This window comes from Orycteropus afer, unplaced genomic scaffold (genome assembly GCF_000298275.1).
Source record: "Orycteropus afer afer isolate SDZICR_OR568_19922 unplaced genomic scaffold, OryAfe1.0 scaffold00009, whole genome shotgun sequence".
In the NCBI taxonomy this organism is placed as follows: Eukaryota; Metazoa; Chordata; class Mammalia; order Tubulidentata; family Orycteropodidae; genus Orycteropus; species Orycteropus afer.
Genome location: NW_006921596.1, coordinates 18,891,186 through 18,905,333, shown reverse-complemented (window position 1 = coordinate 18,905,333; position 14,148 = coordinate 18,891,186). Strand labels below are relative to the sequence as shown.

At 41.8% G+C, this 14,148-nt stretch overlaps 1 protein-coding gene across 1 annotated transcript in view; it reads right to left on the bottom strand.

Moving 5' to 3' along the window:
- Positions 1 to 14,148, bottom strand: part of RSPRY1 (ring finger and SPRY domain containing 1) — a 41,915-nt gene that overhangs the window by 3,730 nt on the left and 24,037 nt on the right. The window contains exons 9-13 of the mRNA XM_007947407.2: positions 13,564 to 13,707; positions 7,539 to 7,650; positions 5,380 to 5,482; positions 4,899 to 5,051; positions 430 to 534 (exon numbers count right to left, since the gene is read on the bottom strand). Of these exons, the coding sequence (XP_007945598.1) occupies positions 430 to 534; positions 4,899 to 5,051; positions 5,380 to 5,482; positions 7,539 to 7,650; positions 13,564 to 13,707 (617 nt within the window). The remainder of the gene's footprint in view (positions 1 to 429; positions 535 to 4,898; positions 5,052 to 5,379; positions 5,483 to 7,538; positions 7,651 to 13,563; positions 13,708 to 14,148) is intronic.

Sequence of the window (14,148 nt, the reverse complement as noted above, 5' to 3'; positions counted from 1 at the left end):
ACCAAAGGGCCAACATTCAAACTGAGGAAATGCAGGGCAAACAGGAGCGCATAATTATGAGGGGCACAGGGGGAGGGTTGCAGGGTAGGGAGGGGAGGAGACTGGGTTAGGGTTGGACATGGCGAATGGGGAATGAAACTAAATGTATGCATGACTTTGAATGTAAAATAAGCTCTTAAAATAAAAATAAATAAATAAATAAAAATAGAGTATTGGGTGGGGAAAAACAAAACAAAACATAGGCCTTCCCTACCAAGCAGCTTCATGTGTTTGAGGGACTTTCTGGAAGACAGCCATGGCAGTTCTAATTCCTCATCCAGCCCACTCTGAATAGACAAACCTTGATGAACAGCTCTCAGAGCAATTCAAGAACAGGATGAAAGTCAGCCTGCTGTAAATAAAAGGAGACAGTCACACCAATCCCCTTACCTGTGTCCACATGGCTTGAGTTGTGTGTCTGCTACCTCATCACAACACAGGGAGCAGCAGTTTTCTCGGATACTGACTTGCTTCAACAAAGCAAGACGCCTGTGCCTGAGGAGAAAAAGCAGTCTGAAATTCATTTTGTCAACAAATAATGGGGCCTAATCAGCAGTGATGCATACAAAATGCTATGGAAACCCTCTGTGCACATGAGGTATCCTCTGGATTCCTTAAGATTTGTGAAGTTTTCATTTAAATCTCACAGTGACTTTCTGACGTAAGGAATGAAGGAGTCATGGCCATTCTCATTTTACCACTAAAGAAATTAAAATTCAAGGAACTTACCTGAGACTATTGCCATGAACCTGGAACTGAAACTAACCCCTGAGGTCCCCTTGTAGCTAAGTAACAAACTGGCTCAAAAAATAATGAATACTACCCGTGAGTACTGTGCTCCTTTACAAAGTCATCTTCAACAAAGATGAAAATTTAAGGGGAAGGGGTAGATTAGTGGAAATGGAACCACCAGGATGGAAATAATGAGAATGTTCCCACCTTATGAAGAATGTGACCAATGTCACTGCACAACCTGTACAGAACTATGGGGACCTAAAACACTGTGTAAATCTTCACCTAAAGCACAAAATATTATCATACTACAACATGTCTAAGCCTTGAGTCATTATGCTGCATGAAAGAAGCCGGATATACTGCTATGATTCCATTGATGAAATACCCATAACAGGCAAATCCATAGCAACAGAAGGCAGATTAGTCCTTTCCCAGGAGGGGAGGAGCAATGGGAGTGACTGCTACCCGGGGATGGGCTTTCTTCCAGGGGATGAAAATGTTCTGGAGCTGGACAGAGCTGACGGTTGCACAGCACTGTGAATGTACTAAATGCCACTGAAGTGCCCCCTTTACAATGGTTAAAATGGTAAATTTTATGTTATGTGTATTTTACTACAATAAACCAAATAAACAGGAGGAAAAGAAAATTCAAGGAACTGATCTGCCTAAGGTCACAGAGCGTAAACAGAATCAGGAATCAAGTCCAAAATTTTGGTTTTAAGTCCACTGCTCTTTTTATTTTACCAGCAAATTTTAATCTTTTAAGTCACACATCTCATAAAATTAGTTTGATGAAAAGAATGGAATCATTCCCAAGAAAAATGCACATGTGGGTGCGCGCATGCGCGCGCGCGCGCGCACACACACACACGTTTTTATAGAATTTCAAGAGGATTCATTGTAGATGCCCTGAAAGTCCAGACACCTCTGGTTAGAAGCCTTGTGTTATAATTTCACTTACTGTGGAATGGAAAAGCAGACAGACAGAAATACTTCTGCTGAAGTATAGCCCTGATGGATGGACAAGAGAAACATGAAACAGTCATTCATTCACTCATGCTTATATGTGCCAGGCACATGAAAGCCCTAGAGATTCAGCACTGAACAGAGGACTAAAAAAATTCCCTCCCTTCAAAGAGCTTACACTCTAGTGGGAGGAGACAGACAATTAACAAGATAAATAGTACAATACGCAGAGTGCTAAATGGTAATGAAAGAGCCCTGGTGGTGCAGTGACTAAGTGCTTAGCTGTTAGCCAAAAGGTCGATGGTTCTAACCCACTAGCCACGCCACAGAAGATGTGGTAGTCTGCTTCTGTAAAGCCCTGGAAATCCTAAGGGTCAGTTCTACTCTGTCCTATAGGGTTGCTATTAGTTGAAAGTGACTTGAAGGCAGCAGGTTTTTAACAGGTTAAATGCCGATGAGTACTACGAAGAAAAATAAAAAATAAAGTGGGAAGGAGGTAGGGGTGTGCGTGTGCGTGTGCGAGAGAGAGAGAGAGAGAGAGAGAGAATGGCCAGGAAGGTCTAAAGTGAAACATGAATAAAGACCTGAATGAAGTGAGGGAGGAGTGGGCCTTGTAGATGTCTGGAAAGAGCCCATTTTAGGCAATAGGAATATCAAGTGCCAAGGTTTCTGAGGCTATGAGAACTCTGCTATGTTTCAGAAACATCAAGGAGGCCAGGGTGGTTAAAGGAGCATGAGCAAAAAGAGTAGGCAGGAGGGAAGGTCTGAGAAGTTATGGGGCAAGAGAAGGGATAAATCATGGGGCAAGAGAAGGGGTAAATCATGTAGGGCTTCGTATGTCACTGCACGTATTTAAACTTTTGCCTTGAATAAAATGGACAGCCACAGAGCCTTCTGAGCAGAAAGAAAGCAGATCTGATCTATGCTGTAATAAAATCTTCTGGAGGGTATATAGAACAGACTGAAACAAGTGAAGGCAGGGACAAGGAGACCAGATGGAGGGCAATAATAATCCTAGTGGGAAATGGAGGCTTGGACCATGGTGGTAGCAGTGAGCATGGTAAGTAGTAGCTGGATTTGGGATATGTTCTGAAGGCACAGCCCTCAGGATTTGCTGAAGAGTCAGATGTGGGAATGCCAGAAAGGAAGGCATCAAGGATACTCCTTGGATATGGCCAGGAAAACTAGAATGATAATGGGGTTATTAATGGTGATGGGGAAGACTATGGAAAAAGCAGGTGGACATGACTGGATGACTGCTGTAGCTGAGATAGGTAAATGGGGCTTTACTGTACTATTCTTTTTTCCTTTATGTGTATTTGAGATTTCCCATAATAATAATGTTTAGAATAAAAATAAAAGAATGACTAGAAGGACAGGAATTAGAGATAAAAAGAGTATATACAGTAGAAAACAATTTACAAAATCCCAGATCATAGCAGGGCCATGAGCTGCCACCTTGAAGCCAGAAAAAGATTAGTTTTAGAATAAGTAAAAGGCATTTCAATGAGTAAAAAAAAGTATCACTGAATAGAGGCTGGCATCCCTGGGTGGTGTAAATGGAACACACTCGGTTGGTGACCAAAAGGTTGGAGGTTTCAGTCCACAGGGAGGTGCCTTGGAAGGAAGTCCTGGCAATCTGCTTCCAAAATATCAGCCACTGAAACCCTGCAGAGCACAGTTCTATTCTGACACACGTGGGCCACCATGAGGTGGTGGAGTATGAGCTTTTGGAACACAGGCTAAAAATAATAACGATATAGACAAAGGTCTCAGGTAAATTCACAGTTAATGCCACGATTTATAAGTTAGGGCCATTAGTATGTTAAGGGGGCAAAGTACCAGCAGGAGGTTACCATTAGGAGGTTCCTGACAATGCCTATCTTGGAGTCACTGTCAGAGACAACAAAGTGTCGATATAGCATGGGACTGAGCTAGCCTATGAGTCTCCTGTTCTTATTCAAGGAAGGCTGGACTCTGGGTGCCAGCTTGACACTGTCACCAAGAGAGTAAGCAGCTGCCCCTAAAGGGAGACATTCTGATGGGTGATACCCATGCAAACAGTTTAAACTAAGGCCAGTCTCTGGGGGAATTGTTAGATGAATCAGTTGTTCCTTCTGGGGTCTATATGAGAAGATGGGCTTATATGTGGGCTGCATCCCACAAAAAGGCAGCCTAGGAAAGAGGAAAGGAGAATGACAGGTAAGATGAAGAAGGCATTACGTTTGACTTCACCTAGAGGAATTTCACGTGCACAGTCTCTGTCAGGTACTAAGACAAGTTGAAGGAAAGTTTTAGGAATGAGCCTTAGATCCCTCAGCTAGGATTAAGTGGCCTGCCTGTTCCCAGGATATGACTGCGATTATGCTGCTACAGACAATGCTGCTGCCACCATGTGACATTTTCTAGTTCATCTGGAAACTGCTGAGCTGCTCTTAAGCCTCATATTCAAGTCCAGCCTACAGTGGCTGCTACAGACCTGCTTCTGAGCCAAAAAAGGAGCTAAGGTTACATCATTCCATCACAGATACCTTCAGAGTTATAAGGGGCCAACACTGGCTACCCCAGGGCCAGTGCAGTCTCCTGGGCTGCTGAGAGAGACTCTCATACTGCCATGACACATGTGGCGTCAGTAACAGGACTATCCTCCTCACAGAGGCCCATGCAGCTGTTGGCTCACACAGTGAAACAAGCTTCAACATGAAGTAATTACCAAGTAGCAGCTGAAGTCTTCCCCTAGCTTAAGGCACAGACCACATTCATCTTGTAAGGAAGAAAAGCAGGCATTCATTCAATCAGACAGTGAATGGCCAATCACAGTGTCTTCAAATGAAGGGCTGGGAAATTCTATTCAAGATGGCATTCACTGTCCTAATGGCTGTGGAACAGTGTTGGCATCTCTGCCATGCAGTTAAACCCAGTAAGGTGTTTGCTTCTATAAACTCAAGTCTGTTACAAGATGCGCTTGATTTTCTAATGTTTAGGAATTTTATGCTGACATTCAAGTAAAATTAGTTTGTAGTTTTATGTGTGTGTACGTATTTTATCTGTCTGGTTTTTATACTAATGTTATTTGTAGTAAAGTAATCTCATAAATTGTTTAGATTTTTCGTAAGATGCATGTGAACATCTGGAGACAACCTAGGCAGATTCCTTACCTTGGCAATATTATTTTTTCTTCAGCTGTCAGGAAGGCGTAGTCATTAAAAGTGCTAAATTTCATAGATGGTGGATATTTGAATGGTTTTCCTCCAAAATTAAACTCACACTGTTGATATGACATGAAACTAGCTGCTGCAAAAAACCCCGATCTACAAGTGAAAATGGGTACAAAAGTCAACAGATTCAATCCAAAACAAGATCAAATTCATACATAAAGCGGCCCTGGCAGAAAGGAAATGTGGCACAGATTCTGTTTAGCAACCTAGACAGGTCTGTGAACCAGAGAAAAGCTTGCCTTTATCTTCCTGTATTAAACTGGGGGACAGCTTTATCTATGATCAGGTGAGTCCCCAGTTACTTGAAATAAACTGATTTCTCATCATGAGTAGCTACATAAACGGACAAAGGTTTTTTTTTTTTTGAGAAAAGTGCAACCTATGCATCTACTCACAATTTTGACTAGGAAGGGCTACTTACACAGTAGAGGAAAACACTTGCTTCTCAGGAGGCAGCTGGTTGCCATTTAAAAAGAAGATCATTTGCTTTTCATTCAAGTCTAACAGAAATCCTACTGTGTCTCCTAGAGGAGGGAGGGAAACACTGTTAGGATAATGGTGTGCCCCACCAGGACTGTGCTGAGTGTCCTAAGTGCTTCAATGTCACTGCATGAAGTCTGCATCTCTAGCCATGCAAGCAACACCTTCATCTTCCTAGCTTCTACAACTGAGCTGACCCTTACACACCAACATTCTCATCTACCACTAAGCAAACGGACCTGCCAATCAAACTGTGGCAAGCCATCGACTGCAAGGGGCATCTTAACTTCAGAGATGTTAAAATGTGAAAAAAAAATATGTATTTTGGGATCAGTGAAATACAGGAAGATCAAAATCTTGTGTTTCTTTGTCTTTCTGGTGAGATCTGAAACTCCCTAATAACTGTTCAATTAAAAAAAAAAATCATCTTTGCTTGTCAAACAAGAAAAAACAGTGGAATTTCAGTGCTTTTCTTTTTAAATTGTAAGATGAACAAACGATATTCCTCAGTGATGGTGAGGAAAACTAGTGGAGGGAACATCGGCAAGGCCGAGCAGGGCTCAGCGTTCTGTGTCCCTTTGCCAGAGAAGTCTCATTTCTAAAGGTTTATCTTGAGAAAATCCAGTAGTTTATAATAATAATAATAAAAGGCAGAAATGTAAATGTCCAACAATAAGGCATTGATTAATATGTCTTGTACAACTCTATACTGGAATACTGAGGAGCCACTGACAAAGTTATTTAATGAACTGGAAAGCTGTTCAAGGTATATTAAGTTGAACAACAAGAAGAAGAAAATATACACCAAAGTTTAAGTGTTTTTTTAAAAAATCTCTAGATGGAGAGACTACAGGTGATTTTAACTTTATTCATTTTGCATTTTTTTCCTATTCTCCAAATTTTTATAATAAACTTTTATTATTTCAGAAATAGCTTTTAAAATTCTTATTAAAAAAAAAACAAAAAACCTTGTGTTTGAAGACAACGCCTCTATCTTAACCAAAAACCAAACCCACTATATTGAATAAATTCTGACTCATAGCAACCTTTACAGGACAGAGTAGAACTGCTCTGGTAGCTTAGCTTAGTGCCTAAGGCACTTGACCACTAACCAGAAGGCTGGTGATTCAAACCCACGAACCACTCCTCGGAAGGAAGATGCGGCAATCTACTTCCGTAGTGATACTGCCTCGGAAACCCAAGGAGGGGTTGCTATGAGTTGGGTCCGACTCGACGGCACATAACAACAATAATAACATGATTTCCAAGCCTACCATGTGTCCCTGCTTTCTCAGAGTGCCACCCCACTCCTGTTGGTGGTGCCATGTCAGGAAAGCCATATTTACATTGTATTTAGTTGGAAAAAAAAAGACTCAATAACCTTATACATCCTTTAGTCTAGGTATTTAACTATGTGACTCGAATTTTGCTACTTAAATCTTTCATTTAGAAATGTGTTCATGGGTCTAGGGCCTTGGATATGGCCAAGTGGACGGAGCAAAAATTGAACGGGGCAAAAAGGTCATGGTGTTGATAAGATATATTCCTGCTAAAAATCTTAGAGCCCCAACTGAGAGTTGGGGTAGTCTGCCCCTGCAGCATCCTGAGTCTGGCGTCTGGAGAGTGGAGGATGCCAAGCAGATGTCTTTGGGCTCAAAGTGCCCTCCAGTGCTCCTTCGAAGCTGCTCTGGAGGTGTCCAGAATGTGGCCACAAGTGTGCCTGTTTCATAGGCATCTTGTTTCTGAAAATATCCTCAGCTTAGTGGCACTATCATTTCAGTGTCTGTGACATCTTCATGACTGCTTTGATTCAAAACAAACCCACACAGGACATGAGAATACATGTTAATCTTATAATTTTCCCACTAGTCTAAGAATTTTACATTATGAAATATATTTGCTACATGAAGGGCTCCCCCAGAGGTGAAATTATCAGGGGAATATCATTCATATCCATGGGAAGTGAGTGGTAAAAAAGGTTAATATCCCTTTTCACATTTAATCTTCTTCCTTTAAAACATTTTAAGAAAATGAGATGCCTCATTGTAACCAGTGGTCCTAACTCAGATGACAAGTTCATGATGGAGATGAATGAATAACCTTCTTTCCAGCACGGATGTAGATGAGGCTTGCTTCTGGCGTTGTACCAAATCAGCTGCCGGCAGCCATCATATGCACAGGAGTATTCGTCGTCCCCAATGCCATAGCCTTCCTGGAGGGGACAGGGCCCAGAAGATTAGCAAGGTTCTGCCTGCTCTGATCTGGGCAAAGAGAGTGTATCTTTTATAACTATCAACCCAGCAGCCAGAAGTCTAAGCTTTCTGGATGAAAGGAGAATGTATGGTTTATGGAAAACACCAAAATTATGACCTAGAGGCCTGATTCCAAGGAAATAGATAAGTTCATTTAATTCTCATTGGTGGCAGGAGATTGGTAGTGTTACTCCATTTTAAGAGGAAACAAAGGTTCTGAGAGGTTAACCAGCTTGCTCAAGGACACATTATTAAAAGAGGCAGACCCAACTTTGGACTGAAATCCTTCTGATTTCAAGATCAGTGTGCTTTCCACTTCATGACTGCTGCATAAACACCTTTCTTGCATGTAGTGGACTTTGTTGTTGTTGTTGTTATATGCCGTCGAGTCAAACCCGACTCATAGCGACCCCTCCTTGGGTTTCCGAGGCAGTATCACTACGGAAGTGGGATTGCCCAACCTTCCTTCCGAGGAGTGGCTGGTGGGTTTGAACCGCCAGCTGTCTGGTTAGCAGGCAAGTGTCTTAGCCACTATGCTACCAGAGCTCCCGTAGTAGACTTTAGAACACTCAAATGCTCATAGATTTCAAAACTGAAGCTAAGAGAATGGCTATAGTGGACACTTATCACTATCATTACCAGTTGCCAGTGTGTTAACTCACTCACTCAGATAATTAGCTAATAGCTATTTTGAGATCAGCTTAATTTGAGCACCATATAGGTCCTTGGCAGCTTCTTTTATTACTTAACACAATGCAATGCACTGCTGTCGAGTCAAATCCGACTCATAGCGACCCCTCCTTGGATATCCGAGGCGGTATCACTATGGAAGCAGATTGATTGTCTAACCTTCCTTCCGAGGAATGACCGGTGGGTTTGAACTGCCAGGCTTCTGGCTAGCAGTCAAATGCCTTAGGCAATATGGATTATTAAAAAATAAGGGTAGTTGGGATCTTTAGAAGTTATCTGAAGTGCTTATAAAAAAAATAGAAGAAAGAGAAGTATACAGATCAGATAACTGCAATCTTTAAGGATCAAGGGTAAAAAGTTTTAGTGGAGAAACAGATTGAAATCATGGGTCAAATCCAAGTAAGACAGCAGATGCTGGTGGTGGTTTGCTTACTTTATGGGATAAACAATGCAGTGAGGAGATAGACTGAAAAAAGGCTTCACTCCTCAACTACTTGGACTGTAATATAATGGATTTGGATGCGTGTCCTCCAAAGTGAGGCTGCTGAGTGAGCTACAGACATGCACTATTTAGACCACTCAAGAGCTACCTGAATTTGCATCTAATTGACTTTAGTGAAAGAAATTCCCCAGTCTACTAGAAAGAGTACTTTGCTATCCTTTTCAAAGGCTGAACAAACTAGTAAGTACAAAAACTCAAAAACCATCACAATTTGGGCTGTTGGGGGGGGGGGCGGGGAGCACAGGGAAAGAAGCAAACAATTCTCTTCTATCTTTACTTTCTATTATTTAGGACATAATATTAAAGGAAATTCCTAGAAGATTCCTAGCCACCAAGAGCTGGTGAAGAGCAGATACCTTATAAATTCTGTATCATGCACTGTCTTCTCTACCTGCATGAATTCCACAACACAGTGGCATTATGGGATGGAGGGAGTCAAATAATTTGAACCACACATCTGTTCCCATAGCTCTATGAAGTAGGTGCCTCTATCAAGCAGAGATGTACTTTAAAAATAGTTTTGAGCTCAGGTCTCAGCGAACAACCTAGATGTGCTATACCCTCTTTCAACCTGGAAACAGTCCCAGTAGGATGAACTTTGGTTTTCAGTGGCTGGGACAGATAAATGAGAGAACAGAGTGGCTAGCTTGTTATTTGAGGTGATAATTTTGAACTGCCTGTTTCTAATCATGTATATTTTAGTAATGGAAACATTACTAACAACAAACAAAAGAAAGCTTGTAGTCATTCAGCAAATACTTTGAATCCCTGCTCCACGTGATGGACACCGTCTTTTCTTTCTGCTGTTCGGCATCTCAACTCCGCCTTTTGTATTGGAGGATGTGTGAGAAACAGTGTCCTATCTGGAACTGGATTGGTAAGATATGACCTCAGCTCAGCCAACTGGACCCTCTATCACAAGTGACCCCTCAGAGAGGGAAGGTGTGAATGGATTCATGGGGGCAGTGGCGGCTGCATCCTGGACAGACCATTCCTCTAAAACACTGGCTGTTGTACTTCCCATCTCTTGGACATCTGAAGTTGCCTTGGAGCCTGTCTGGTTCCCCAGCGCCTCAACAGTTCTGGGAGCCCCCACATGCTGCCAAGTCATTCCTTCTGATAGAGTCATTTTCTCCAAGGTAGGATGCTTCAACAGGAGAAGGAACATGGACTACCCTGGTTGGGATTTGAATTCTGCTCCAGCACTTGGAAGCTAGATGGCTTTGGGCAAGTTTCTTAATTAACTTCTCTGAATCTTATCTTCCTCATCTTTAAAAAGGAGAACAAACCTTTCCAGACTCTCAAAAAGGTTAGAGATGATGTATGTGAAAGACCTGGCACATAGTAGATGCCCATGAAAACTTAAGATATTTTAGATAAGCCAAAATATACCCTTGAAGAATCATTTCCAACAACTCACCATAAAACGATACAACATAACAAAACAAACTACTCTGAAGGTAACCTGCACAAGAATTATCCCTAAACTTTTCATTTCAGTGATTTGCTTCTGAGCCCAGCAGTTTGTTCGTCCTCTCAAAATGGAAGCCTACAGAGTGAGAGTTAAAATTAAGAGGCACGATGGATGGACTTCCAATCTTTAGAAACTGGGTGTATCCTAGGAATGACTTACTCTGTAAAACCACACCCTGTCTGTACAGTTAAAAAAAATTTAGAACAAAGAACAATGCCTATTTGAAGCAAAGAATGGCAATATCATCAAGATCCTAAATTTAGGAATAGATGTATCAAATTTTAATGATTTCTAACAGAGAACCAGCCAGTGTTTAGATCAGGAAAAATGTTTTTTTTTTTTTTTAAAAAAGAATGAAACCAGTAGTCTACCAAGCAATTTGGATGGTGGTAAAATAGTACTTTAAGCCTCTTAACTTGAGGAGCCAAAAATCTGTAACTATAATGGCAGAAATGACAGTTTCATCTACCAGATAACGAATTTCTCATGATCCAGCTTTACTGGCCATTTTTTTAAAATTGTGACATTTAGCCTCAGATATATTTCACCTAGTCCGATAGTGTGTTGGTGCCAAGTAGGGAGGGAGAATTCTTGTACCATATTTCTCTCCTGAAGGAATCGATACTTCTTCTAGTTCTGGAATAATTTTTCAGTTCTAACAGGAAAGACAAACTAATAATCTCTGAGATTCTTCCAATTTTCAAATACGAAGAAAATAACTATGATAGAATAGGAAGGGGACTAAATTCTAGTCCTAGTTCCTTCATTTCCTACTCTCAGCCTGTTTTCTCATCTGTGAAATGGAAATAGTGATTGTAAAAATTTTATGCGAATCAGATGATAGGCTATAAAGATGCTCTGGAAATTAAGATTTTTAAAAAAATCCTTAATCATCTTTAGCAGTAAGTCTAAGAATGTGATGGACCACAGGGATCTCAGCCTTCACGACCCTGAGACCAGAAGAACTAGATGATGCTTGACTGGCTACCGATGCCAACTGCGTGGAAGAGATCAAAATTGGATATCCTGGATAGAGTGGGAAGAACATTGTGGAGCAAAATTCAAAAATGTAAAAATGACCAGAATTACTAGTCAGATAGTGAAACCCCTGAGATTATGGCCCTGGGTTATCCTTTGGGCCTGGAACTGGACTCACTTCCATGGATTAGTTCTCAGCAAACAGAAAGACCTACAAGCAGAACACCTACCCCAGGGAGATGCATCCCCTAGATCAATCAACCATGAGACATCTGAGGGGCAGCATTCCCACAGAGGGAAAGCTGGACAGACAGGAATGCATGGATAAGAAAGGCCCAGGGAAGGGATAGTCACAGGGAGGACATGGGAGGAGAGAGAAAAACTGCTTTGTAAATTTGCATCCATATCACAATAAAAAATTGAAAAAAAAAAATCTTTAGGACATCACTTGAGACCGGTGTCAGTACCGTTGACACTATGTTTTAAACCAGTGCTGTAGCTGGGAACTGGAGGCTTACTGGGCTTGTTCTCCAGACCCAATTACTTCTGACTATGTGGTGCCACAACAAAAGCCTTATGCTTCCGGGTTTTCACTGAAGGGCCCTATAGGTTAAGAGGTGCTGCATGAGGGGAAGTTCCCAGGGAGAGAGCAACAGTGACAGTGGTCTAGCTCACCCTAGATAGGGAGTCAGACCTGACCTCTCCACTGGCCCTCCTCCTCCAATCTGTCTGTCCAGTCCAGTCATTTTAGTAAAATGCCATTAACAATCCCTGGTACAATTCAGCCTTGCCAAAAGGTCCCTTTAAAAACTGCTTATTGGCCATGCAGCGGCAATGTTGGACCTCTCCACATCCAGAGCAAAGAAGAATGAAGAAAACCAAAGACACATGGGAACAATTAGTCCAAGGGACTGGAAGACCACGAGATCCTTAGCCTATATGACCGTGAGACCAGAAGAACGAGATTGTGCCCGGCTACAACTGTGAACCACTCGGAGAGGGATTTGTGTAGAAGATTCTGGATGGGGTGGGAGAACAATGTGGAACAAAACTCACAATCATTTAAAAAAAAAAAAAAAAGACCAGGTTTGCTGGTCTGATGGGAGCCCTGTGAAACCTCTGAGACTATGGCCCATAGCTGCCCTTCAAATCTGGAACTGAATTCACTTCTGTGGCTTCCAGCCAAATAACAGACAGGCATATAGGCTGAACATTTATATCAGGTAGATACACTCCTTGGAGAGATCAATCATGGGAGAACAAAAGGGCTGTGTATGCACAGGGAGATAGCTCGGGGGACAGGAGTACATGGGAAGGAAGGACACAGTGCATTGGGAAGAGTTAATTAGGCAGTACCATATTGATACAGCAGGAACTAGGGTGCCAATAAAGGTTTTGAATAGGAGAGTACTGTTATTAAAAGTACTCCATCTAATTCTTGTCTGAAGAGTCCCAAGTATACTCTTCTGTAGACTATAGCCAACCTTACTACCTGAGGAACTTTAAGGAAGGACTCATACTCACTATAACTATGGGAAGGAAGTGGGAAGAGAGGTGTTACATTGTGGGAAATTGCAGTCAATGTCATGAGACAAAATGTGTATGAACTGCTATATGGAAAATGAATTTGCTCTGTAAACTTTCACTTAAATCACAATAAAAAATTTTAAAAATGTGCTTATGATATGCAAATTTAGTTTGATTTTGTTCAATCACTTCTAAAACCCACCTCAGGATCTTACAAATGGGATGGGGGACTATCATTTTAGATTAAAAGATAATCAAAGGGCCCTCTCCACTCAAAGGGTAGAAATCACATGTACACAAAATACTCCTGACTGAAAATGGATTAACTTTCAAACAGCTTATCAATTGGCCACCAGAAGAAAGCCCCTTGGGCTAGGTGTCAGAGGAGCGTAAACTGGCCAGAGAGCACACCCTGCAGGCGAGGCAGGAGCCCACAAAGACAAACGGCACATTAAATTTCTAGCAGAAAATTAATGGGAGCTTAGGACTCCAGGAAAAACAAAAGGCTGAGGGGCAATTTCCCTTGTTGTTTACCTGATTTTGAATCAGTTTATTAGGGGTTTGGCACATATGGCTCAGTCGCAGAAATGACTATTTTATAAAACTGTTTGAAAAATAAGTATGCCAGAGTATCACCCACCAACCCACCCAAACAAATGCAAGCTGCTTCTCCCCTATTTGCACAGTTCCCAGTGTACTCACATGATTGAGAAATTTACTGTCTCGAGTGGCCCAGCCTATCTGCATGACGCCAGAGGTGATCACTGTTACTTCGTAGTACCACACTCCGGCATCCACACAAAAGGTGCAACGCACACTTTCAAAGGAGGAGGCATCACAGCGAGCCTGGCAAAACCAAAGAGTGACGGTCCGCATCAGTGCCGGAAGACCACCAAAGATAACTGATCACTCAGAAAGTCAAATATATTTTTCTTTATTAAAGCTGCTGGTAAACTATGGTTTCCTCCTCTGCCCACTCCTTCAGTGACAAAAAGTGAAAAACTGAATGAAGCCCTGTGACTATGTTATAGGTTTATTTCTAGGGAGTTCTAACATGAGTGGTGCCAAGCTTCTTGTTGTTATGTGCTCTCAAGTCGGACCTGACTCATAGCGACCCCACCTTAGGTTTCCGAGGAGTGGCTGGTGGGTTTGAACCACCAGCCTTCTGGTTAGCAGTCAAGTGCCTTAGCCACTATGCTACCAGAGCTCCCAAGCTTAGAAGGTCTCAAAGACAGCTGGCTGTAGGAAGAATTAGTAAAAGCTACCGGATTCATTTTTTTTTTTTTT